Source organism: Copadichromis virginalis, linkage group LG11, assembly GCF_057382275.1.
Source record: "Copadichromis virginalis isolate Kocher_CV1m ecotype Utaka linkage group LG11, C_Virginalis_male_GT1.1, whole genome shotgun sequence".
Lineage (NCBI taxonomy): Eukaryota > Metazoa > Chordata > Actinopteri > Cichliformes > Cichlidae > Copadichromis > Copadichromis virginalis.
The window spans coordinates 5173757-5201692 of NC_140628.1; the positions used below are offsets into that span (position 1 = coordinate 5173757).

General features: G+C 43.8%; 1 protein-coding gene across 4 annotated transcripts in view; it reads right to left on the reverse strand.

Moving 5' to 3' along the window:
- tsnare1 (T-SNARE Domain Containing 1) overlaps nt 1-27936 on the reverse strand; it is a 274342-nt gene that overhangs the window by 204308 nt on the left and 42098 nt on the right. For 3 of the 4 annotated variants that reach the window (XM_085472891.1, XM_085472888.1, XM_085472890.1), the window contains exon 2: nt 13495-13616. In XM_085472891.1, the coding sequence (XP_085329017.1) occupies nt 13495-13579 (85 nt within the window). In that variant the 5' untranslated portion in view covers nt 13580-13616. Of the gene's footprint in view, nt 1-13494; nt 13636-27936 lie in introns of all 4 variants that reach the window. The other variant, XM_085472889.1, reaches the window with a different exon arrangement.

Here is a 27936-nt window from a genome sequence, read left to right on the forward strand (position 1 = left end):
ACTAAAGTAGAGTGTCTCCTACACACAGAGGACCCGATTCTCACAAACTGGAGTGGCACTTCACAAACTGGAAAGATTTATTTGAAAGTGGCAGGACTGAGATCACTACTTTTGGGTTTTATCCAAACCTGGAAGCAGGGCCTCACAGCTTTATAGAACTACAAGAAGACCAAAGAAGAACAAGTAGTGCTGGCTGTTATGGCCCTTCTTCCACGCCCAGTCCTTAATTATTATTACGCTTGTGAACTAGTGATCTTACACTGTGGCTCTACATTGTGGTCCAACAGGAAACATGAAGGGATCACAAAAGTTGGCTGACTGAATTATCAAAGGATGGTCAACCCTTAAGAATATAACTGCAATCCTGCCAAAGGTAATGAGAAATTTTCATGAGTAATGGACTGGTCTACTGACTGTCATTAAGGCTACACAGCCTGCATAGCTAAAAATGCAACAGAGAACAAAGATAAGTGGGTGGGTATCATGGCTGTATGGAAAAGTGGTTTCCATTCCTTTGATTTGCATATCTGCCTCTAAAAGGGATACATTTTCCATCATAATATCAACAAACATACATAAATGCATATAAAAGGATGAACTGGAGAGTTCTTACAGATTTATTTATCGTCAAACCAAAAAATTGCCAATCATACTTCATACAGCCATTTACTTGTGTTTTTTTTCTCATGCAGTCGTATTTGTGTGTGTTTTTACTCATGTACATGTAGAGTTGATTGCTTGAATTATTCATTTCTTTATGAATAACAAATGTGTTGTGATGACTGCAACACCTGACTCTGATTACCTGCTTTTATGAGTAGGAACGTGGGTGACTTCTAAAATTCATGCAAACTTTCATAAAGCCACAGTGTTGACATGCAAGTGATTTTAATAGCATGCCTTACAGTGAGCACTTCTGCTTTTTACTGTCAGTTTAACATAAAAGATTCTTATCCTTGTGGTCTGATTTTCATTTTTCAGCAGACCTTCTAATATGTCTTCTGTGTTTCCTACAGCCAGATGCCATTTATTAATCCTAATTTAACTGTCTGAGGCCTGAGAACCCATACGTGTATGTATGTATATATAAAACACACCCAGCACGCCCCTGCGGGCGGTTTATCCTTCAAGCTCGGGTCCTCTACCAGAGGCCTGGGAGCTTGAGGGTCCTGCGCAGTATCTTAGCTGTTCCCAGGACTGCGCTCTTCTGGACAGAGATCTCCGATGTTGTTCCCGGGATCTGCTGGAGCCACTCGCCTAGCTTGGGAGTCACCGCACCTAGTGCTCAGATTACCATGGGGACCACCGTTACCTTCACCCTCCACATCCTCTCGAGCTCTTCTCTGAGCCCTTGGTATTTCTCCAGCTTCTCGTGTTCCTTCTTCCTGATATTGCTGTCATTCGGAACCACTACATCGATCACTACGGCCGTCTTCTTCTGTTTGTCTACCACCACTATGTCCGGTTGGTTAGCAACCACCATTTTGTCCGTCTGTATCTGGAAGTCCCACAGGATCTTAGCTCGGTCATTCTCCACCACCCTTGGGGGCATCTCCCATTTTGACCTCGGGACTTCCAGGTTATACTCGGCACAGATGTTCCTGTACACTATGCCGGCCACTTGGTTATGGCGTTCCATGTATGCCTTGCCTGCTAGCATCTTGCACCCTGCTGTTATGTGCTGGATTGTCTCTGGGGCATCTTTACACAGCCTGCACCTGGGGTCTTGCCTGGTGTGATAGACCCCAGCCTCTATGGATCTTGTGCTCAGAGCTTGTTCTTGTGCTGCCATGATTAGTGCCTCTGTGCGGTCTTTCAGTCCAGCTTTGTCCAGCCACTGGTAGGATTTCTGGATATCAGCCACCTCCTCTATCTGCCGGTGGTACATACCGTGCAGGGGCCTGTCCATCCATGATGGTTCCTCGTCTCCCTCCTCTTTCTTGGGTTTCTGCTGCCTGAGGTATTCACTGAGCACTCGGTCAGTTGGGGCCATCTTCCCAATGTATTCTTGGATGTTCGTTGTCTCATCCTGGACTGTGGTGCTGACACTCACCAGTCCCCGGCCCCCTTCCTTCCGCTTAGCGTACAGCCTCAGGGTGCTGGACTTGGGGTGAAACCCTCCATGCATGGTAAGGAGCTTTCTTGTCTTTATGTCAGTGGCTTCTATCTCCTCCTTTGGCCAGCCTATTACCCCAGCAGGGTACCTGATCACGGGCAGGGCGTACGTGTTGATGGCCCGGATCTTGTTCTTACCATTCAGCTGACTCCTCAGGACTTGCCTGACCCTCTGCAGGTACTTGGTGGTTGCAGCTTTTCTAGCGGCCTCTTCATGGTTCCCATTCGCCTGCGGGATCCCCAGGTACTTGTAACTGTCCTCTATGTCTGCAATGTTGCCTTCTGGTAGTTCAGTCCCCTCAGTTCTGACTACCTTCCCTCTCTTTGTTACCATCCGACTACACTTCTCCAGTCCGAACGACATTCCAATGTCATTGCTGTATAGCCTGGTAGTGTGGATCAGTGAATCGATGTCTCGTTCACTCTTGGCATACAGCTTGATGTCATCCATGTACAGGAGGTGGCTGACAACTGCTCCGTTCCGTAGTCGGTATCCGTAGCCAGCCTTGTTAATGATCTCACTGAGGGGGTTCAGGCCTATGCAGAACAGCAGTGGGGACAGAGCATCTCCTTGGTAGATCCCGCACTTGATGGTGACTTGTGCTATGGGCTTGGAGTTGGCCTCTAGTGTTGTACGCCACATCCCCATTGAGTTCCTGATGAAGGCTCTTATATATATATATATATATATATATATGTGTGTGTGTGTGTGTGTGTGTGTGTGTGTGTGTGTGTGTACGATAGCAGTTGCTTTAAGGTGATTTATACTGTAATGGTATAGATGTAATGTGAAATTACATGATTTTCACGTAAAAATAGTAATGGGTTATTTTGTCAGCTTAAATTATTGGGTTTATTATACCCTAAAACTTAGTTATTATACTTTTTTCACAATTTTTACACTGCTCTAAAAGCTATCAGACCCAAAGGCTACAGTAAGCAGGATAAGACACAGTAGGTTTGGGCAACACACTGACTTTTCCTCTCAGGTGTTTCAACCTGACCTGCAATGTCATAAAAGGAAAACAAAGCAAACTGCCCAAAAAACAAATAACGACAGCTTTATATATTCATCGTGAGTCAAATTCTTTTAAAGCGTCTGTGGTGCTGCTGCAAGACACAGCCCATCAGATTTTTATAGGTGAATAAAGCTTCTCTGTGATAAACTACAACACCTTAGAGATCCCAACTGATGGATGAACATCTGAACTCCACTGTGGATATTTCAAAATCAGACATAATGACATTTAAATAGACTGCTTCAAGTAAGCAATTTCAAGTTCACCAAACAGAAGTTCCACAAATGTAATAAAGTTAAATAAAAGAAAGAAAACAATTCTCTTAGTGTGACACAGATGTTGCCCACACCTAGTTTAGAACGACCTGACGGTGGCATCGCAATATAAAGCCATCACGGTTTGTAACAAAATGTCATGTGTTATAAGGCCTTACTCACAGAAAGCTATTCTACCTGGAAATTTGAAAATGGAAAGGTTTGCCATTCTGAAATTTCATCTTTCCATATGGTGAGCCATGTAGAGCTGTTGATTAAGCATGCTAGTCTGATGAAAACTGAAAGATGGAAAAAGGTTTTTCAGGTAAAGAACGAAATGGAAATATAATACAACAGCGGTCCCCAACCCCCGGGCCTCGGACTGGTACTGGACCGTGAGTCGTTTGGCACCGGGCCGCGAGAGTTGAGGCTCAGGTGTGAAATGTATAGTTTTCAGGGTTTTTATCGGTTTTCAGCGTTATTTTGTTATCGTTTTTATCATTTACTCGGTTTTCCTGTGTGTTATGAATAAATTTTCTTTTTTTCGGTACCTGTCATGGTCCTGCGGCCATGACTGAGTGACTTTGTGTTTGTGTCCCTTATTGTTATTACTTTCATTATTATTCATTGCTGTTTTGGGATGGTTTGTGTTTGGGATTTTAGACACTGGGTTCTGGGTTTGTGCTCCCTCTGTTGGTCCCTGGTGTTAGTGTTCCCCTGTCTCGTCAGGTTAATCAGGTCCAGCTGTTTCCCCCACCTGTGTGTGATTTCCCAGTGTCTCTTCGTGTACTTATAGTGTGTGATTTCCTCTGCTCCTGGTCGCGTTGTCTGTGTTCATACCTGGTGTAATCCCCTGCGTGCTCTCCCTGCTGTTCTCCCTGCTGTTCTCCCTTCATGCTCAGGTTTGCTATTTCTTTGTGTAGTTTCTCCCAGTTAGTTCATCCTTAGTTCTGTTTTACCATCCCCACTTTATATTTGATATTATCAATAAATCACCCTCACACCTGAATAAGTGCTGCGTTTTGAGTCCTCCTTCCACTCTCCACACGGCCGCTGCCCCGGACCGTGACAGTACGACGTGACCACAACATGGACCCAGCAGCGCTTAACCCGTCCAGGGAGCTACGGGAAAATCTCATCGATGCCACACAGGAGCTCATCGACCGGTGGCTGGAAAACCCGGGTGGCACGTCCCAGCGCGCTATAGAGAGGCGGCTACAGCGTCTGGTGACCGGTCTCCCATGGCTTCTGGGCTCGCTTTGTTCGTGGGAGCGGGAGTTCCTCCTTTTGGACCTCGGACTTCACCCCCCGTCTGCTTTTACTTTCGAGCAGCCTGAGGCGGTGAGCGAGCGACATGTTCTGGCTTCCCCAGATTCCGGGACTCTGTTTTCTGGGGCTATTCAGAGCGGGATGAGAGACAGTGTAGATAGCTTACCTACCTTCGTGGTAACGGATCCTTCGCAAGTGGGCGTCTACAAACCCTCTGTAAAACCGAGAGACTGTTTCTCTGCCGCTCCTTCTGAGCCAGGACTTTATCACCATTCTCCGGCTCAGTTCTGTGTCCGGCCACAAGCTCTCAGGTCTGTGGCTCAACCGTTAGCCTCCCTAAGGGCTCAATTACCCGTTCTGCCGCCGCTCCGGTTAGCCACTCAGCCACCACCACCGCTAGCATCGCTACAGCCCACAGTTCCGGTAATGGCTGAGCCACAATTTTCGCACTGTTTTTCCACCGCTGTTTCTGAGCAGGGAGACAAACTGTTTCACTACGGACCTGTTCCTCAAAAGCTGGCTACATTAGAGACTATTGCTCACTCCGGGGCTTCCCCAGAGGCTGGGTTACTGCCCTCAGCTTACTCTGGACCCCTGGAGGCCAAGATGCCAGCTGTGAACTGCACCGGGCTGTCACTGCCTGAGCAGGGTCAGTGCTCTGCGCAGCTGCAGCCCTCCTTATGTGTGCCGGAGGCCCACGTGCCTACTGGTTTTGTTTCATGTGTGCCAGAGGCCCACGTGCCTACTGGTTTTGTTTCATGTGTGCCGGGGGCCCCGGTGCCCACTGGTTCTGCGGCTGTTTTCGCTGGGGGGCCCGAGGAGCCCGTCCAGCCTCCTGCTTCGCTAGCTGGGGGGCCCGAGGAGCCCGTCCAGCCTCATGCCACACTGACTGCCACGTCGGCTGGGGGGCCCGAGGAGCCCGTCCGGCCTCCTGTGGCTGCTTCTCCACCTGTGGCTGCTTCTCCACCTGTGGCTGCTTCTCCACCCGTGGCTGCAGCGCCGCCTCCTGCAGTACCACCACCTGCAGCGCTACCACCTGCTACTACCACGCCTCAGCCTGAGGACGCAGCCTCGCCTGGCCCGGCTTCATCCACGCCTGGCCCGGCTTCATCCTCACCTGGCCCGGCTTCATCCACGCCTGGTCCAGCTTCATCCACGCCTGGCCCGGTTTCATCCACATCCTCGCCTGGCCCGGCTTCATCCACATCCTCGCCTGGTCCGGTTTCATCCACGCCTGGCCCGGTTTCATCCACGCCTGGCCCGGCTTCATCCTCGGCTTCATCCTCGCCTGATTCTGGTCCAGCTTCATCCTCACCTGGCCCAGCTACAGCGTCAGCTTCGCCTGGCCCAGCTTCAGCTACAGCTTCGTCCTCGCCTGGCCCGGCTTCATCCTCGCCTGGCCCGGCTTCATCCTCGCCTGGCCCGGCTTCATCCACGCCTGGCCCGGCTTCATCCACGCCTGGCCCGGCTTCATCTCCAGCTTCATCCACGCCTGGTCCGGCTTCGGCTACTGCTTCAGCATCGCCTGGTCCGGCTTCGGCTTCTGCTTCAGCATCGCCTGGTCCAGCCTTCGTGTCTGCATCCTCATCAGCCTCGCCTGGTCCAGCCTTCGTGTCTGCATCCTCGCCTGGTCCAGCCTTCGTGTCTGCATCCTCGTCTGGTCCAGCCTTCGTGTCTGCATCCTCATCAGCCTCGCCTGGTCCAGCCTTCGTGTCTGCATCCTCGCCTGGTCCAGCCTTCGTGTCTGCATCCTCGTCTGGTCCAGCCTTCGTGTCTGCATCCTCGCCTGGTTCAGCCTTCGTGTCTGCATCCTCATCTGGTCCAGCCTTCGTGTCTGCATCATCGTCTGGTCCGGCCTTCGTGTCTGCATCATCGTCTGGTCCAGCCTTCGTGTCTGCATCATCATCTCCGCCTGCTGCGGTCCCGGCTTCCGTGCCCTCAGCCTCGCCTGGCCCAGCCTCGTTTGGGTCTGGAGCTAAACGGCCGTTTTCTGGACCGCTGGCCGGGCTACTGGCCGGGCGCCGTTGCCTGACTGGCCGCCGTTGCCTTCCGCACGGCCGGCCCCCGGACCGCCATTGCCTGAGCGGCCGCCGTTGCCTTCCGCACGGCCGGCCCCCGGACCCTCTTCGCCTGAGCGGCCGCCGTTGCCTTCCGCACGGCCGGCCCCCGGACCCTCTTCGCCCGAGCGCCCGCCGTTGCCTTCCGCACGGCCGGCCCCCGGACCCTCTTCGCCTGAGTGGCCGCCGTTGCCTTCCGCACGGCCGGCCTCCTGAACCTTTTGTGCGCCTCTACGGCCTTCTTTGTGGCCGGCCGCCTGAACTATGCTTCGGACTCTGCTCCCCTGTGAGTTTTGTGAACGTTTGTTTGGGACTCTGGGGCCTTCGTTTTGGTCATGGCCCGGTCCCTCCGTCCTGGGGCCCCTGCCACCCGCCCGGGTCTGGTGGTGTGTTTTTGTGGCTGTCAGGGGCCGGCCCTTGAGGGGGGGGTACTGTCATGGTCCTGCGGCCATGACTGAGTGACTTTGTGTTTGTGTCCCTTATTGTTATTACTTTCATTATTATTCATGGCTGTTTTGGGATGGTTTGTGTTTGGGATTTTAGACACTGGGTTCTGGGTTTGTGCTCCCTCTGTTGGTCCCTGGTGTTAGTGTTCCCCTGTCTCGTCAGGTTAATCAGGTCCAGCTGTTTCCCCCACCTGTGTGTGATTTCCCAGTGTCTCTTCGTGTACTTATAGTGTGTGATTTCCTCTGCTCCTGGTCGCGTTGTCTGTGTTCATACCTGGTGTAATCCCCTGCGTGCTCTCCCTGCAGTTCTCCCTGCTGTTCTCCCTTCATGCTCAGGTTTGCTATTTCTTTGTGTAGTTTCTCCCAGTTAGTTCATCCTTAGTTCTGTTTTACCATCCCCACTTTATATTTGATATTATCAATAAATCACCCTCACACCTGAATAAGTGCTGCGTTTTGAGTCCTCCTTCCACTCTCCACACGGCCGCTGCCCCAGACCGTGACAGTACCCGTACTAGTTTTATTTTGTTGTATTTATCCGCGACACGTTAAAGGCCGGTCCATGAAAATATTGTCGGGCATAAACCGGTCCGTGGCGCAAAAAAGGTTGGGGACTGCTGTAATGCAATAATGGAACAATATAATGGGTGGTTTATTTTTTGCTTATCATTAAACAGATGATGAGCCTTGTAATAAAATATTAACAAGTGCATTTTTTCCCCCCATTCAGCATTCAAATTTTAAATCAACTCAGTGATTCTTGAGATAAGGGACAAAACATGTCCGGGAGATAAAACCCAATTTTGTGGTTAAAAATATGCATACGTGTTAACCCATTTTTTATACATATAGATTTATTTTAAATGGTACAATACATTACCAGTACCTTAAAAATCCATTGTCCAGAAGCAGGTGTGATAATATTAAAATACAGAAAAAAAAATTATAAGGTATTGACTTAAATACTTAGTGACGAGAGCCATGATGTTTAATTTTACATTACTTTTATAATATCAAAATATGCAATTGAAATTTTATTTTTAAATATTTTTAAGTGATTAAAATCGTGTCCAGAGTTTTTGTCAACACCATCAGATTGTTTTAAAAGTACAAAAAATCAGGAATTATTGTGGGTAGCTTACACTCTGAGGACCCCTTTACCACTTCCTGTTTGATACACATGCCATGAGGTCACTGCTGTGATAATTTGTTTGTTTTTATTTCATTTATTGCACACCTTTCTGATAAAACTATTTAATTTTTCTTTTTTGTAAAAAGAGCTTAATTTAGGTACATTGTAGAGGCCATAAGCAAATGATGAAAAACAAGATGGCTTCTGTCAGAAAAACATGTGTTATGAGAGAAAGTAGGGTATTTTGTCAACACCATCAGGATTTTTGTCTGACGGTGTTGACCCTTTTTCTAATGGTGTTGACAAATGTCACAAAAGTGTCCTATTCACGTTATTTTTACTAATATTTCGGTCATATTACTTCTTGTGTATTTTACTGATATTTCTGCTTCACAGATGTGTCAAATATTATCAAATTTGCCTTATCTTGAATCTCATTGTTTATGTATACTTTATTAATCCTGTAGGAAAATGCTTAGTCCTCTGCATTTAACCCATTCACTCAGTGATGCAGTGGGCAGCTACCAATCCAGGATAGCCGCTGTTCGTTGGATTTGAACGCCCAACCTTTCGATCATGTGGCATCTACTGAGCTAGCTGTGCCCCGAGAGCTGTTCTTTAAGTGATGATGTATGAATCCTGCTTCCGGGCCCAAACTACTCTGTGTTTATTAAGCCTGTTGTGCTGTTAAAATGTTTTAATGCTTTTTATCTTGTTCTATTACATCTGAACAAGCCCCTAAAAACAGCCAGTGATCACTGTTGGCCTAACCATCGGGAACCCTCACGTTAACCTTTATCAAGTGGAAAACAGTTAGCATTCATCCTCCAGCTTCACTGTGTTTATCAAATTCAAATTCAAATTTTATTTGTCATGTACACAGTCATACACAGTACGATATGTAGTGAAATGCTTGGACAACTGCTCGTGACCTAAAGAAAACAAAAAAGGAAAAGGCTATGAATAAGATAGGAAATAAATATGAAAAATTAAAAAGGGTAAATTTAACTAGGAAGGAATAAAATATAAATTAAGGTTAAAAATGAAATAACTGTACAACACAAATTAGAATGAAGGGTAAATTTAACTGGGAGAATAAGATAAAATATATAAATTAAAGTTGAAAATAAAATAACTGTACAACAAAATACACAATATAGAACTATATAAGAATGTATGAAGAAATATAAATAAATATATACACAATAACAGCAGCATATACACAATAACAGCAGCGTGATTTAAGTAATGAAGTGAAACAATGTCCAGAATGTCCAGTGTGTGTAAGAACTGTATGTGTGGGTCAGTACTGTGTGGTGGTGTGATTGAGAGACCGTATCGCCTGCGGGAAGAAGCTCCTCCTCAGTCTCTCTGTGTTGGTCTTCAGGGAGCGGAATCGCTTTCCTGACCTCAACAGAGAGAACAGTCTGTTGTTGGGATGGCTGAGGTCCTTCATGATCTTCCTGGCCTTGGTCCAGCACCGCCTGCTGTAGATTGAGTGCAGGTCAGGGAGCTCGGAGCGGATGGTGCGCTCAGCTGACCGCACAACCCTCTGTAGAGCTCGTCTGTCCTGCATGGTGCTGTTCCCGAACCAGGTTAAGATGTTTCCCGCCAGGATGCTCTCTATGGTGCACGAGTAAAAGTTCCTGAGCACCTTGGTGGGCAGTTGGAAGTCTCTCAAGCGTCTGAGGTGGTAGAGACGCTGACGGGCCTTTTTCACCACGGTGTTGATGTGACAGGACCATGACAGGTCCTGTGTGATGTGAACTCCGAGGTATTTGAAGCTGTCCACTCTCTCCACTGGGCACTCGTTGATGACAGGGGTCTGGTAGTTCCTCTCCTGCTTAGTGCTGAAGTCCACTATCAGCTCCTTTGTCTTACTGACGTTTAGAAGGAGGTTGTTCCTCTGGCACCAGTTCTCCAGATTCCTAATCTCCTTCAGGTAGGCCGTCTCGTTGTTATCAGAGATCAGGCCCACCACGACGGTGTCGTCAGCAAACTTGATGATGGTGGTGGAGCTGGTAGTGGCCACACAGTCATATGTGTACAAAGAGTACAGCAGGGGGCTCAGAACACACCCCTGGGGGGCTCCAGTGCTGAGAGTGGTGGAGGCTGAGACATGTCCGCCCATCCTTACTGCCTGTGGTCTGCCAGTTAGGAAGTTGGAGATCCACAGACACATAGATGAGCTGAGTCCCAGATGCTCCAGCTTGGTGGTGAGTGTGGAGGGAATTATGGTGTTAAATGCAGAGCTGTAGTCTATGAAGAGCATTTTAACATAATTCCCCCTTCTAGTGTCCAAGTGAGTGAGTGATGTGTGGAGGAGATGAGAGATGGCATCGTCTGTGGAACGATTTGGACGGTAAGCAAACTGTAGTGGGTCCAGTGTGTCTGGTAGTGAAGAAATGATGAAGTCTCTGACCAGGCGTTCAAAGCACTTCATCACTACTGAGGTGAGGGCTACAGGGCGATAGTCATTGAGAGAAGCAGGGTGGGGTTTCTTCGGGACAGGAACAATGATGGACTCTTTGAAGCATGTGGGGATCACCGACTAAGATAGAGAGATGTTGAATATCTCAGTGAACACAGGAGCTAGCTGGTATGCGCAGTCTCTTAGGATACGACCTGGGATGCCGTCTGGTCCTGCTGCTTTCCTGGTGTTCACTCTCTTGAAGGCTCTCCTTACTTCATGCTCGGAGATGACGAGCACGTTTCCGGTGCTGGCAGTATCTTCCTGTCTGCAGCCGTTAGCGCCGCTAACACTAGCATTGTTGGAGTCCTTAGCTGCAGCCTCGAAGCGAGCATAGAAAGTGTTCAGCTCGTCTGCCAGAGTCACGGCCGCGTTCGTCATACCGGTTGTTGGTGCTTTATAGTCCGTTATTGTCCTTAGTCCCCGCCACAGGCTCCTAGAGTCACTCTGTTGGAGTTGTGACTCTAGTTTCCTCCCGTAGCACTGCTTCGCCTCTTTCACCGCCCTCCGCACGTTATATGACGCGGCTTTGTACGGGTCCATGTCCCCCGTCATGAGTCCCGTGTTGTAGGCAGCGGTGCGGGATCTCAGAGCGTCGCGGATGGTTTTATCCACCCACGGCTTCTGGTTGGGAAACGTTGTGATAGTCATCATGTTTAGGTGGAAACAAGCAATCTAACTTTAACTCTGTTAAATGTCATATATTCTGTTTTCATGGATGCCTGGATGTTACACCTGGTAAAGCAGCCGCACTGATCATTTTATTAAAGATGAAAGAATTTAGACAGTTTGTAACTCTCAGTGATGCTGCAGAGTTCCTTTGACTTTGGGATCCTGCAGCAGAGTTTGGACCTGGAAATGGCTAATGACATCAAACTTAATGGCCGGATAGCATTTCTATTGCTTAATGCATAATTGTGTTGTGAATATTCATCCTTAATCTGTGAAAAAGCATAAGGTTCAGAAAAATTATAGTAATTACAAAATGGTACATTTCAGGCTAGAATAGCAAAGGGGAACCTGTCAGTAGAGCAACGAAGGAGAAGGAACAGGGATGATCAAAAAAGAAGGAGAGAAAAAATTAACAGCCAGCCTGAGTTGAAGAAAGAGTTTCTCATAAAGGAAAGGGAAAGATATAGAGTGAAAGAGGGAAAAATAAAGAACATCAGTTATCTGAAAGGAAGAGAAAAAAGTCAGAAGAGAAGGTTTTGGAAACAAGCACAGAGAGACAAAAGGAGAGAAAGTCCAGCAGGGTCTAAACACACAACCACAGAGAACTTTAGGAATCAAGGAGTAGTAGGCAGCTACTTGCTGGTGAACTATTAAGATGTAGAACTTGACATGTGCAAAAACAGAATTGTTATGATGTGTCTTGTGATATTACAAAGGTTGTTAAGGTTTAATTGTCATTTTGAAAGAAATAATATCTTGTTTTCTACTAGAGCAGGGGTGTCAAACTCAAATACACAGTGGGCCAAAATTCAAAACTGGAACAAACTCGCAGGCTAACCTTAATATTTATTGAAATATATTTATTCCTCCAGATATAAGAATGAATCTTTTCTTATGGACTCAAACACGTTTTGGTGAAAAACTGAATATGGAACAAGCAAAGCTTAATACTAAACAATATATATATTAGCTGTATAATACCAGTAGACCAGCTCTGATAGTAATTTGGTGTGGCTTCGCGGGCCAAATGTAATTAGGCTTCGGGCCAAATTTGGCCTGCGGGCCAGAGTTTGACACCTATGTACTAGAGTGTCACCACCGTCAGACCTTGTCAACTCCATAATATAGAGTTTTTGTTTATTTTTCTCTTTTGGAGAACCATATAGTTTCCTCTCTCATGATCTTCCAATAAAAATACGTAATTTTCTCAATAAATGTGTAATTTGCTGCTTAATATGACTGTTTCTTATACAGATTAAATACAAGCTTCTGAAAATATGTATGACTGTAACTCTAATAATAAAAAGCCAAAACAATCTTAATTTTAAATGTGGTATAATTACTTTGAAAACATATGTGCATAAACAATAGAATAGAGAAGCTGCTAATAGTCAAAAGAGCTGAAACAACTTAATTTAAAATATATATTTTTGCATTTCTTTGTGTCTGACGGTGTTGACAAAAACCTTGCACTTCTCCAGGAAAAACACAAATTATTAAAAAATGTTACACCTGGGAGATTGTACCAAAACATGGTGAGACAGCCAAAACTTTGTGTAACAATTATATGTAAATATGTTTTTGAAAAATCAAAAAATATATTTTAGAAAATTAAAACCTTTTTTGTCCCTAATCTCAGGAATCACTGATCTGTAAACTGAAACTTTGGCCCAAGAACAAGGTATTGAACTCAACTATAGATTTGAAGAATTGTTACACTCAGTAACAATTCTTCAAAAAGCCCTGCTGTTCAAGCAGGGCTTTTTGGTAAATGCCACCTACATGCTAAAATACCTGCAGCGGTATCCTGGACATGTATTCAAATTAATTAAAATGATAAAAATTGTAACCTGATGATTTACAAAAAAGCAATGGCACCACTGAGTATTTATTTATTTATTTATTACTTCTTTCAATAATTGTCAAGACCCTTCCTGTCTAATAACATAAAGCATTAAACTTTAGGTTTACGACAAATTAAATCATCGCCATATTGTTATGAACATGTACATGTAGAATATCTTAAATGGCATCGTAAAATAGCATTTTTCTGTTCTTACCTACTGGCTGGTAGCCCTGCCTCATAGGACCTCCAAATGGGTTACGACTGCCAAAGGAGCCGCTGTCAATGGAACCATATGACATCCTGCCTGATGGTTGCTGAAGTGTCAGCTGCACACAACTGGGGAGGAAACAATAACCTGAATCAAACGAAAGAACATAATTTATTTCCACTTTGGTCTTCTTCTAGTGTAAAATGAAATGCACTCCGAGAACTGACAGTAGGTGACAAAGTACACATGGGTTGTATGATGTATTTGTAGATGTAAACCATGTACAGATGGAATCATAAGAGAAAAATTCCTACTAGAGTTATTTTCTGATCTCTGTCGAGAACCAGCGATGTGACTGTTGCTGAATATGGGATAGTTCTTACTATAAAGAATGCAAAAAAACATAAGGGCACATACAACATACTTGCAGCATCCGCAGTTAGCAGTAGCATCCATAATTGTACAATACCAATGTAGTCGATGGATTAAAAATAAGGTTTTGCGTGTCAAAGTAATGCTCATATCTGTCCTAGTATGAAAACATTCTACAACTGATTGAAATTTGAAGAAACAACAGCTCAGTATATCCAACGTGCCTATGTCTGTGTTGTAGAGATAGCTGAAGTAGGGCTGCTTAAACTGTTACCAGCCAAACTCTCATAGAATAGTACTTTGCGACTCAAGGCAGGTCTCGACTGCACTGATTCAAGCAACAGAACTGCAAGGAAAGACTCCTGCTTATGTTAAAGGTAGAAATTTATAGTGAGTACAACTGTAAATAGAGCAATGACTCACTTTCTGTAAAGAAACCATTTGAAGGCAAAGAAAACACAAGAACACAAGGACTTTATTTATTCAGGTCAAATGGAAATCACATCACCAAATGATAGTATCTTAACATTGCTTCATGTTATTCATGTTCCTAATTAATATTTAGTCTTTAACATGAATTTTGGGTAACTATAGCATGTCAGGACGTTGTATCACATTGCTACTTCATGTTTGCTTATTCCACAGTTGTGGCCCCCTCTCCCTTCCATATGGCTCGCAGCAATTTGGAGTGGCTAACTCTAGACCTTTAGTGGAAATGTCTTTCTCATTGCCTGTGTACAACTCAACTCTGTGATGTTATAGACTTATACACTTCATCCATTGCTTAGATTCCTATAAAATGCTCTATTCTGCCATATATCTGCCTTTACATTGTTCCTACAGCTTGAAATAAGGTCATAAGATGGCAAGCCTATCAATCTTTACAGCAGAGACATGGCAACATGCTCCATTGATGTACAGATTTTTTTTAATAGCCAATGTGGATTGATTTATAATAGCAAAAATCATTGGATGATGTATTTGAGCCGTTTATAAAATTGTGTACCTGCTACCAGTGGCTTTATACTCAAATGTGTGTGTTGCCACTGGAATGAACATTTTATTTCATGAATTGTCTTGTTTCATACTATGGCAGAAATGCTGGACTCTTGTAGTGACAATTACAGCTAATTTGTGAATATTATCTTTCTTACCTTATCATCAAATTCCTTTACTTGAAAGAGCACTGTTGGTTATATGTAGGTAGTACATTTTAAAGGAACTGGAGCAGCTTAATCCTTCTAACATGCAAGGACTAAAAACATAAGTATTTCAGTGTCGTTAGGATGTTAACCCATAGCCCACTTAGAAAAGTAAAAGAGTAGTGGGCAGAGAATACTTCTCTGAATGCTACAGAAAAGGTCAAAGAATCATGCGAACATGTGTTTCACCAGCGGCCAGAGTCACACAGATGACGCTGAAATCAACAAATCTCTCTGACTGCTTCAGCATGCCTACCAAAGGTCAGAATGTGATACTGGTCAAAGGGCCAAAACTCCTTCTCTGACCGTGAAAGACAAGCATTCAGACAAGCAGGAGAATATGATTACACACTGGAGTCACTGAGCTGCCCATTGTTGTGATGAAGCCAGTGAATCGGACCTATAGGACTGGCATAATGAGAGCAAAGTGGGACAGATACAGATTCACTGGGCCACGAGAAGGTTTAATCCGATTAATTTTCATTGAGAAGGGAGATTAATTACTTTTGGCAGTCCATAAACAATCTTCACTCTGCTTGATTTCAAGCCCAGTGACTGTGACACACATCCCTTATGAAGTGTGGACATGCACCATTTCTGTCTGCATGTAATGTGGATGGATGCACATTCGCATTCACACAAATCTGAATAAACCTCACCCTTCCACCAATGAGTGGAAATATAAATCCCCCACTTGGTTCAGTTGGCTTCTCAGACAAGTAGAAATTGAGGTCAGAGTGGTGTTGAAACTTAAAAATCATTGCTGTGCTATTACTCATGCACATGATGGCATCATCCCTGGTGATGTCACCAGAGCCTGCCCTGTCCTCAGAATCCCAGCAGTCTGTCACATCATCATCACTGTGGTTAAAAGTGAGGCCAAGAGCTGCTTCTGTTCTCTTATTGATAAATAATCATTTATACAGACACATTTGCACAAGGAATGAAGTTGTCATAAAGCCAGACTGAGACAGTGCAAATATCATTTTGCCTCTTTGACAAGCCTGTGTATAAACGGCTTTAACATTGTGGTTCAACCATTGTTAAACTATTGTTAAGTTAAACATACAGTATGAAACCACTGAGTTTAGATAAGGTGCTAAACACTCCTTTACCCTCTAGCAGGTTTTTGCCTTTAAGTTTCTTGTTTTGTTGTTTAGCTGAAACTATGTGCACAGAGCTGCAATTAAGTCTACATCAGTCTGTCAAGATAGGAGAGAATGTACTGACAGCTGCTGATTCTCAGCACAGACTGGATGGACATGATGCCGCATTAACAGCATGCTGAGCGAAACACCTCAGGAATTGGTGATTTTTTTTTTTTTAGCATGTGGCAATCTTCGGGAGCAAAAGCTTTTTAATAAATTTGTCGGATAGTGTAAAATCACAACAGCAGTTGCTTTCAGGTGATTTATCCTGTAAAGTAAAGACCCTATAGCAGGGGTATCAAACTCATTTTACATCGCGGGCTGCATACAGCCCACTTTGACATAAGTGGGCCGAACCAGTGAAACTCCCCTTTCTGTCAGTGTAAAGAAGTTACATATTTAACTGTTTTTCTACATGATAAAGAAAAAGCTGTGACAAAGAAAGAAATCTGTCAGCAAATTGTAAGAAAGAAAACTGTAAACTTACAGAAAAAAAGTTTAAGTAGCTCATTGCTTAGACTGACCATATTTTTTGTTAACTAAATGTGGAAGAGCAGCGGCTCTACTCTGAGCCCCTCCCAGATGGCTGAACTTCTCACCCATCTCTAAGGGAGAGGCCAGCCACCCTTAGGAGGAAGCTCATTTCGGCTGCTTGTATCCGCGATCTCGTTCTTTCGGTCACTACCCACAGCTCGTGGCCATAGGTGAGGGTAGGGACGTAGATCGACCGGTAAATTGAGAGTTTCACTTTTACACTCAGCTCTCTCTTCACCACGACGGACTGGTGCAGCGTCTGCATCACTGCGGCACACTCAGCTGCGAACCGTTCCATTGCAAACTGGAGGCCCTCACCCGATGAAGCCAACAGAACCACGTCATCCGTGAAAAGCAGAGACAAGATTCTGAGGCCACCAAAGTGAAAGCCCTCCGCCACTTGGCTGCGCCTAGAAGTCCTGTCCATAAAAATTATGAACAGAATCGGTGACAAAGGGCAGCCCTAGCGGAGCCCATCACCCACCAGGAACGAGTCCGACTTATTACCGGCAATGCGAACCAAGCTCTTGCAACAGTTGTATAGGGATCGAATGGCCCGTAGCAATTGGCCAGACACCCCATACTCCCGCAGCACCTCCCACAGGACACCCCGATTGACACGGTCGAATGCCTTCTCCAAGTCCACAAAACACATGTAGACTGGTTGGGCAAACTCCCATGCACCCTCAAGTATCCTCGAGAGGATAAAGAGCTGGTCCAGTGTTCCGCGACCAGGACGGGGCGGACCTCATCCACACCAGGGGGCTCTGCCACCAAGGAGCTGTTTAACTGCCTCAGTGACCTCGCCCCCGGAAATTGGTGGGTCATCCCCCTCATCCCCACACTCTGCTTCCTCCTCGGAAGACGTGTCAGTGGGAATAAGGAGGTATTCCTTCCACCGCCCAACAATTTTCTCAGTCGAAGTCAGCAGCGCTGGGCCAGCACTATACACAGTGCAGGTACAGCACCGCTTTCCCCTCCTGAGACGCCTGACGGTTGGCCTCTCCGAACTCCTCCCACACCCGAGTTTTTGCTTCAGCCACTGGCCGAGCCGCATTCTGTTTGGCCTGTCGGTACCTGTCAGCTGTCTCCGAAGTCCCACAGGCTAACCAAGCCCGATAGGACTCCGGAGGCAGCCTGGTGGCTCCCTTCACCTCTGGTGTCGGAGATTACCACCACGACAGGCACCAACCACCTTGAAGCCGCAGCTCAATGCAGCAGCTTCAGCAATGGAGATGCTGAACATGGTCCATTCGGACTCAATGTCCCCAGTCTCCCTCGGAATGCTTTTGAAGCTCTGCCGGAGGTGTGCGTTAAAGATCTTGCGGACTGGGGCCTCTGCTAGGCGTTCCCAGCACATCCTCACTACGCATTTAGGTGCACCGGGTCTGTCCAGCGTCCTCACCCGCCACCTGATCCAACTCACCACCAGGTGGTGATCAGTTGACAGCTCAGCCCCTCTCTTTACCCGAGTGTCCAGAAGATATGGTCGCAGGTCTGGTGATACGATTACAAAATCGATCATCGACCTGCAGCCTAGAGCGTCCTGGTGCCACGTGCACTTATGGACACTCTTATGTTCAAGATTCAATCAAATTTAGGTTTTCTTTGCTCAAAATAAATTTCTCCTCAAAATGCAACACTTGCACCACCAATTCTTTTTTACGTGCGCTCAAAATTGTTTTATGTGCGCTCAGAATAGTGGCACAAAAATAACGCCATACTTGTTGACAGTGAAAATCCTGACCTTGAGATGCATTATTACAAGAAACATAAATTATAAAGGCTAATGTAACAAAAATAGCACATATCATAATCTTGAATTGCAAGAATTTACAATTTCCATCAGTGCTTGGAAAAAAAAAAAGATTTTCTTGTAGTAAACATGTGGCTTTGATGCAATTTCACAACACACAAAAATTCCAAAGATTTTTCTAGCACATCAAATGCCTCCTTTGAATGAAGACAGCCTTTCCTTTTAGAGGAAAATAAGCCCTTACACTGGTAAACAGAGTAGATGTGAGGTAGAGTGGTGTGCACCCCTGTGTGACACTGCAGGACACAGAAGGATGGTAAATGCAGGCCTGGCAGGGCAGAATGACTGGATCCGCAGCTACTCGACACCCCCACTGGTTTCATTCAGTTCCCTACTCCTTTCACAGCTGTCATTATCTGCAACACAAGGCTTAGCTTAGCCCGAGCAGGCAACTGAGCAGAAATAAGCCTACGCCCTGGACACAAATGCTACATTTATCACAAACAAGCAAGGGCCAACCTGAGATGGAACTGTGAGTGAGCATGTATAAATATGTGTGTGTGCGTCTGTGTGTATATGAAGGCTGATGTGATCAAATTGTTAAAAAAAAAGTGCTGATATTATCAACCATAATAGTTAACTTTTTATACATATAAATACACACATAATCTTATATATATATATATATATATATATGTATATATATATATATATATATATATATATATATATATATATATATATATATGTGTGTGTGTGTGTGTGTATGTATATGTATATATATATATATATTATAACAGTGCTGCACAATTATTTTGATCTGCATTAACATCAGAACTTTTATAGAGAGAGTACTGCCTTCACATTTGTACAAATATTTGCATAAATATAAAATATAATGCAAAATTAAAGCGACAGTGCACTGCTCTCACTTTTATATAGTTCTACAGTAATATAAAAAATATCTAAAACTTCCTTCATTGTAGCTACGTAATGGATGTGACTGGGCAAAGAGATAACGCATCGTTTGTCCAGTAAGTTGTCCATTTTCCTTTAGACTTTGTTAGACATTGTGGTTAGTGGACATTTATATTTGGCCAAATGGAATGGCGCGGAATTGGTGATTTCAGTGCATCCTGATGCTTTGTACAGGTGCACTTTTATGGACAGCTGACTTTATGTTGGATCATTCACGTTAGCAGCCATTGCATTGTTTTTCTTGACCTTCACACATCAATTGAACTACAGTTTGTGCATATGATTTGTTCCTGCCACTCGCCCTAAATCCATGTATTTCCACACAACAGATGATGATCCACTTCAAGGGACAAGCTCTTCACCTTCTGCTGTGGTAGACACTTGATTTTCGCTGTGTGTCTTTTTAAGGCAGAGTTATTGAACCAGACTAGTCCAGGAAATTTCAAGCTGTACAGTGCACTAATTTAGAGCGTGATTTGCTCTTGCTTTGTGTTTACTGATGGAGCACACATTTTCAGGATCACTCATTCATGCTCATGTAATTGTGGGAGGCAACAATCATGATTGTTGTTTAAATGTAATTAATTGCGCATCCCTAATATATAATATTTAGAGTTTCTCAATCACTGCCATTAAGCATCAGAAACATATTAACTCTTTCTGTGTAAGGCATTTGGTCATCAACAGGTTGCTGCTATTTGAGCATTTAGGATTTGGCAGGTTGGGAAACTGTAATTTCCAGTGAGTGCCAAGCCTCTTCCTTTAATGACTGCGATTATTCAGAAACGAATGTGGCGGTGACCATGACCAGTGTGCCCTCCACCAGTGTACTTTAAACTGTACAATAGCAATTAACCCAGTTTGGCAAAAAATATTTCTTTAACTATCTGTGCACATGGTATTGACTGAAAGGACCCAACTGACCACCATAAAAAGTTGCCTTGAAAGGAGTTTATACTAAAATGCCTGTCAGTTTGAAATACTCAACAAAAGACACAGGTAATGAGTAACAACATTCCAGATTTTTCCAGCCCACTGTCTAGTCAGAAAGTGGAGCCTACACGACTGCCAACACGAGCAATTATTTCACCACTAAGTCATGCCATTTCAGCATCTGCTGCATCAGCTCCTAATAATACATTTCCTTCATTATACAGTAGGAAAACATCTCTCTTTCATGAGCCCACATCTGGACAGAAGCTAAAGAAGCAGAAGCTGGTGGTATCAGTGAACTGCATCTTCTCAGTAGCAAACAACAGACTACACAGAAAAAATAGGTTAGTGAACTAAGTGCAGAACAAAATATTTGTGTCAGGTGGTGGAGAAGAGTGAAAACAGCAAAATACAGTGATGTGATGGATGTCAACTGTTTGTTAACAAGCTCATCACATCAAGTAAAACAGAGAAGATGCTGAGCCCATTCCCCAGAGGTGTCAATTAGTGCAATTTGTCAAAACTGTTCTGTTCATTTGCACAACATGTTCCAAATGGCCACAACAGAAGCTTTCAGTGCCGAAACCTAACCAGCAAGTGAAAATGAAAGTAAGAAGTGAGAGGAAAACTTCAGAGTACAAAAAACAATGGTCCCAGCATGACATGGAACTACAGCTTCCTGGCCCATAAACCTGCAAAATGTCACCACCTCTCTTCTTCCAATCTGATGTAGACATTGTTGGTCTCTAACATGGAATTGTTATTTGTCATTGTCAAATACTGCCATGGCCAGTGTGCATGCATGTTGACATTGCATGCAACAATCATCTGACAAAGCTGTTATATTACGTGATGAGTTCAAATGTATTGATGAATCCCAAAAATTGTTTTTCACAGCACACACTCACCTAAGGAACCATATACCAACAGTAAACAGAAGGCAAATACGATGTTTCACATCGGTTGCATGAGCTAAAAAAATTATTAACAGCAAATCATTAGCAACAATATCAGTGCATTAAAACTGGAGTTATTGGACTTGACCCGACAAAGACCTGTGAATGAACACAAATAGTCAAAAAAATAGTCTCAGTCCGAGGGGAACCTGCACATATCCAAACCAACCTGATAGAGCAATGAATTTTTAACCAGGGATGGCGGTAAAGAGACTCAAACATTAATTCAAAAAATCTAAAGTTATCATAGTTAATATTAGGTATGTCATTGGGTATGGTATACCTGTGCTGCAACACATGCTTTATCCATTTTCTTGCAGAATTTGCTATTACATTGTTAATATGAAGCATTAATATGAAGTGTAGCATCCATATAAGCTTGTTGTCATCTGTGTCTGTACCAGAAATTTCTGTAACTTTTGATATATCCACTACTCTATCCATGTCTATAATTACTAAACCCCCACACACAAGCAACACTGACATACAGTGATTACTTCTTCTTTTTTTTAATGTTTATTTATAAGATTTTAAGTTCAAAGTTACATAACGTCACACCAGACAAAGGACATAAGATTCAAAAACAATAACTTAAGCACAGAAAAAAAAAGAAAAAACAGAAACCAAACACAAAAAAAACCCCAAACAGGAAAACAGGAAAGAAAAGGAAAAAAATAAAAACAAAATAAATAAATAAATAAAAATACACCAGTTAGCCAGTACAAATCAAAAGTTCAAAAGAAACACCATTGTCCAAAGAAGATGATCTTCTGTGTGAGTTTAGACAGGGCAACAGAGAGTTCGCCAAGACCAGAAGATGTGGGAAAGATGTGTCCAGGAAGCACTCAGGGTCCGGCAGAAGTGCAGTTTCACAAAAACGCAAAGTGCAGTCAAATGGGTTAAAGTTTATGTTATATTCCCATTAATATGATTGAGAAAAGGGCCCCAGATTTCAACAAACTTAAAATGGGTGTCAGCCAAATGATAACGAACCTCTTCAATATACAAACAAGCAATCATCTCCAAACCCAGCCAAACCCTGAACAATGGAGGAGATGGTGATTTCCAGGCTCTAAGAATAAGTCTTTTAGCTACAATCATGCCAAACATTAAGGCTTTCTGAAGAGGACGTCTGAGTGCCAATGAGGTTAGGGAGCAGCCTAGCACTGCAAGTACACCATCCGGCTCTAATTTAAAGTCATAAATCCGGTTATGTACAGGGAGTGCAGAATTATTAGGCAAGTTGTATTTTTGAGGAATAATTTTATTATTGAATAACAACCATGTTCTCAATGAACCCAAAAAACTCATTAATATCAAAGCTGAATGTTTTTGGAAGTAGTTTTTAGTTTGTTTTTAGTTTTAGCTATTTTAGGGGGATATCTGTGTGTGCAGGTGACTATTACTGTGCATAATTATTAGGCAACTTAACAAAAAACAAATATATACCCATTTCAATTATTTATTTTTACCAGTGAAACCAATATAACATCTCCACATTCACAAATATACATTTCTGACATTCAAAAACAAAACAAAAACATATCAGCGACCAATATAGCCACCTTTCTTTGCAAGGACACTCAAAAGCCTGCCATCCATGGATTCTGTCAGTGTTTTGATCTGTTCACCATCAACATTGCGTGCAGCAGCAACCACAGCCTCCCAGACACTGTTCAGAGAGGTGTACTGTTTTCCCTCCTTGTGAATCTCACATTTGATGATGGACCACAGGTTCTCAATGGGGTTCAGATCAGGTGAACAAGGAGGCCATGTCATTAGTTTTTCTTCTTTTATACCCTTTCTTGCCAGCCACGCTGTGGAGTACTTGGACGCGTGTGATGGAGCATTGTCCTGCATGAAAATCATGTTTTTCTTGAAGGATGCAGACTTCTTCCTGTACCACTGCTTGAAGAAGGTGTCTTCCAGAAACTGGCAGTAGGACTGGGAGTTGAGCTTGACTCCATCCTCAACCCGAAAAGGCCCCACAAGCTCATCTTTGATGATACCAGCCCAAACCAGTACTCCACCTCCACCTTGCTGGCGTCTGAGTCGGACTGGAGCTCTCTGCCCTTTACCAATCCAGCCACGGGCCCATCCATCTGGCCCATCAAGACTCACTCTCATTTCATCAGTCCATAAAACCTTAGAAAAACCAGTCTTGAGATATTTCTTGGCCCAGTCTTGACGTTTCAGCTTGTGTGTCTTGTTCAGTGGTGGTCGTCTTTCAGCCTTTCTTACCTTGGCCATGTCTCTGAGTATTGCACACCTTGTGTTTTTGGGCACTCCAGTGATGTTGCAGCTCTGAAAAATGGCCAAACTGGTGGCAAGTGGCATCTTGGCAGCTGCACGCTTGACTTTTCTCAGTTCATGGGCAGTTACTTGGCGCCTTGGTTTTTCCACACGCTTCTTGCGACCCTGTTGACTGTTTTGAATGAAACGCTTGATTGTTCGATAATCACGCTTCAGAAGCTTTGCAATTTTGAGACTGCTGCATCCCTCTGCAAGATATCTCACTATTTTTGACTTTTCTGAGCCTGTCAAGTCCTTCTTTTGACCCATTTTGCCAAAGGAAAGGACGTTGCCTAATAATTATGCACACCTGATATAGGGTGTTGATGTCATTAGACCACACCCCTTCTCATTACAGAGATGCACATCACCTAATATGCTTAATTGGTAGTAGGCTTTCGAGCCTATACAGCTTGGAGTAAGACAACATGCATGAAGAGGATGATGTGGACAAAATACTCATTTGCCTAATAATTCTGCACTCCCTGTATATTAAATATCTCTGCCCAGAAACTCCTGAGTGTGGGGCAAGACCAGAAAAGGTGACCAAGGGTTCCATCCATTGCTTTGCATCTGTCACACAAAGACGAAATACACGGAAAAATGCTGCATAGCTTTGTTTTAGAAAAATGCAAACGATGAAGGACCTTGAATACAGTGATTACTTCTAACACTGGGACACTGCTTTCTTCTTTTATACCATAAGAGATAGACAGCACATGACAGCTTGTCCATAATTTATCAGACATACCAAGCAGGCAGGTAAAAGCATCATCATTTTTGTTTTGTTAAATTACTAATTTAATACTGATGTGAATGAACTGATTGCAACTGCTTCTGGAGGAAATCAATCTGATTTCTGACTATACAGACCACCAGCTGGCTCCTACAATTAAGGCAGGGTGAAGCACAATGCCTGTTCCTTAGTTAGGGTAGGGGCTGTTCTGAGAGTGTGGACACTGACTGTTCAATATATTTAATAAAAGGCCATGGCAGGCCCATATATCAGCTTATCTCCTCTAACCCTTAGAGTGTGTGTAATATGTGCCAGAATATTTCTGTGCATACCAAGAACTCCAAAGCATCATACCAATTGTGCACTTATTCAAGAAGACTGAACAATGAATAGACCTATTTAAAACAGCAGTGTGACCAGGGTCAGTGTTAGTATAATCATATTCCTATCAGTAGTCTGGAATCATTTCAGTGAAACATGATGGCCATTAAGACTGTAGGGCTGGATCTTCAAGACAAGACTGACCCTAATCAGCTTGCTAATTTTGAGATCTAAAACATCCCGATTTCCAACTCAGATTGAAGTTCCCTGTCTAATTATCACTCTCGCACAGCACAATTAAGTGACTTGGGTCAATGAATATACAAATGTTACATATGATTCATTTACCAACCCAGAAATGTCTAATGGAATCATATTCTACAGTGTTCAGTAATGGCTCTCATTTAAACCCAATGGTTTATATGTGGCTGTGGGCAGGTCAAACAGCTCTTTGATAGTGGGTAATACGCAATGTACTAATGCTTCATAGATAATTAAATTATGCACTGCGGTGCTTTGAGATATGTGTTAGCATAGCTAACATTCATGCTAACATGATAACAAACAACAATTCTAATATGTTGAATTTCGGAAGGAATAACAATAAACATTTTAGACAACTTAAAATTCATCCTCCAGAATATCCACATGTTCCAGATGAGGTGTTAAAATATTTTATTCTGGGCTGACCAACTGAAATCTTCCAGTATTTTGCAGACATCCCAGTGTATTCTGTTCATCTGGACATTGTGTTTTCAGTAGAGAAAATGTTTCATCCTTCCTTCCTTACCCAGATGACTGAGAATGCATCAAACTGTTTTGCTGACACATTCACCGTTCCCAGATGATGAACGGGAATTCATGGGTCAGAATGGGGGATTTTTCTTAGACATTGATGACGTAAAACCCCATTTGGCTGGTGATGCTAACATCTTCACTCCTCCAGAAATGTAGCTTTTTTACTCCCTCTACACAAACTTTTTTTTAGGTCCTCCCATTGTGCAGATAAATGATTGTAATTGATGACTGTAGAGTAATGGTAAATGGCCTGTATTTATATAGCGCTTTTCTAGTCCCTAAGGACCCCAAAGCGCTAGAGATATTATGTTTACAGTAACATACTGCTTTGCAACACATTATACCCAACAGTGCTTCTGATTAACATTAAATAAATAAACATTAGTAACCATATTGTCTCAAAAGGGAAATAAAAAATATCAACATCATCATTGTATGGCTGCTCATACCTGTAACTATTAACATTTACCAGGATCCTGGCAACAGGATTAATGTTAGAGGTGGAGGGATAGGATAGGTTTAGTCTTTTTTATTTATTTTCTACCAATTTAGCGCACCAAAATATAAACTGTATAGCAGAAGAACTATAATGTTAAAATGCACGTGTAAGACCTGACATTTAAAATTAGGCATTTTCCAAAATATTCTGATTTAACATATTGCTAAGTTTCAATAAGGAGGTTTGACTATGTACATGTAAACCCTCTGAGTCAAAAATTCAGGCTCCAGACTGCTCAAAACACTATGTGTCAGACAGTTTTCTGCCCCTGGCTCTGTATGATGTCAGACATAGTTCAAGGGGCACAGTCAGAAGAAAGTTACCTTTAAGGTAGGAGACAATGAACTGAGGGGCTGGACCAAGGCACACTATAAGAGCAATAACAATGACATTAAAAAGTGAATAATGTAAACCTCCTTTAGTGTTAAAGAACACAAATACTGATAATACCTGATAATTGGCAGAAGAAGTCCACTTTGACTAAATTTAGTTCTTTCGAATATACACTCAACAAAAATATAAACGCAACACCTTTGTTACTGCTCCCATTCCCCATGGGATGGACGTAGAGACCTAAAATTCATTCCAGATACACAATATAACCATCCCTCCCAAACAGTGGTCACAAATCAGTCCAAATGTGTGGTAGTGGGCACATCTGCTATATTGAGATAATCCATCCCACCTCACAGGTGTGCCACATCAGGATGCTGATCTGACATCATGAGTAGTGCACAGGTGTACCTCAGACTGCCCACAACAAAAGGCCACCCTGGAATGTGCAGTTTTTTGCGCTATTGGGGGTCTGGGGACCCAGAACCGGTCAGTATCTGGTGTGACCACCATTTGCCTCATGCAGTGCAACACATCGTCGCATGGAGTCTATCAGATTGTCAATTGTGGCCTGTGGAATGTTGGTCCACTCCACTTCAATGGCTGTGCGAGGTTGTTGGATATTCGTGGGAACTGGTACACGCTGTCGTATACGCCGGTCAAGCACATCCCGAACATGCTCAATGGGTGACATGTCCGGTGAGTATGCTGGCCATGCAAGAACTGGGACATTCTCAGCTGCCATCTGCCCTGAACAATGTGAACCATGATTCATCCGTGAAGCGCACACCTCTCCAACGTGCCAGACGCCATCGAATGTGAGCATTTGCCCACACAAGTCTGTTACGGCGACGAGCTGGAGTCAGGTCAAGACCCCGATGAAGACGACGGGCATGCAGTTGAGCGTCCCTGAGACGGTTTCTGACAGTTTGTGCAGAAATTGTTTGGTTGTGCAAACCAATTGTTCCAGCAGCTGGCTGGTCTCAGACGATCTTGGAGGTGAACCTGCTGGATGTGGAGGTCCTGGGCTGGTGTGGTTACACGAGGTCTGCGGTTGTGAGGCCGGTTGGATGTGCTGCCATATTCTCTGAAACGCCTGTGGAGACGGCTTATGGTTGAGAAATGAACATTCAATGCACGGGCGACAGATCTGGTTGACATTCCTGCTGTCAGCATGCCAGTTGCACGCTCCCTCATTGCTTGTGGCATCTGTGGCATTTTGCTGTGAGACAAAACTGCACATTCCAGGGTGGCCTTTTGTTGTGGGCAGTCTGGGGTACACCTGTGCACTACTCATGATGTCAGATCAGCATCCTGATGTGGCACACCTGTGAGGTGGGATGGATTATCTCAATATAGCAGATGTGCCCACTACCACACATTTGGACTGATTTGTGACCACTGTTTGGGAGGGATGGTTATAGTGTGTATCTGGAATGAATTTTAGGTCTCTACGTCCATCCCATGGGGAATGGGAGCAGTAACAAAGGTGTTGCGTTTATATTTTTGTTGAGTGTATTTTAGGTATTTAACTTCATTTAATCAAGGAGAGCACAATGTTACATGATAAAACAATGCAACCATTATTTT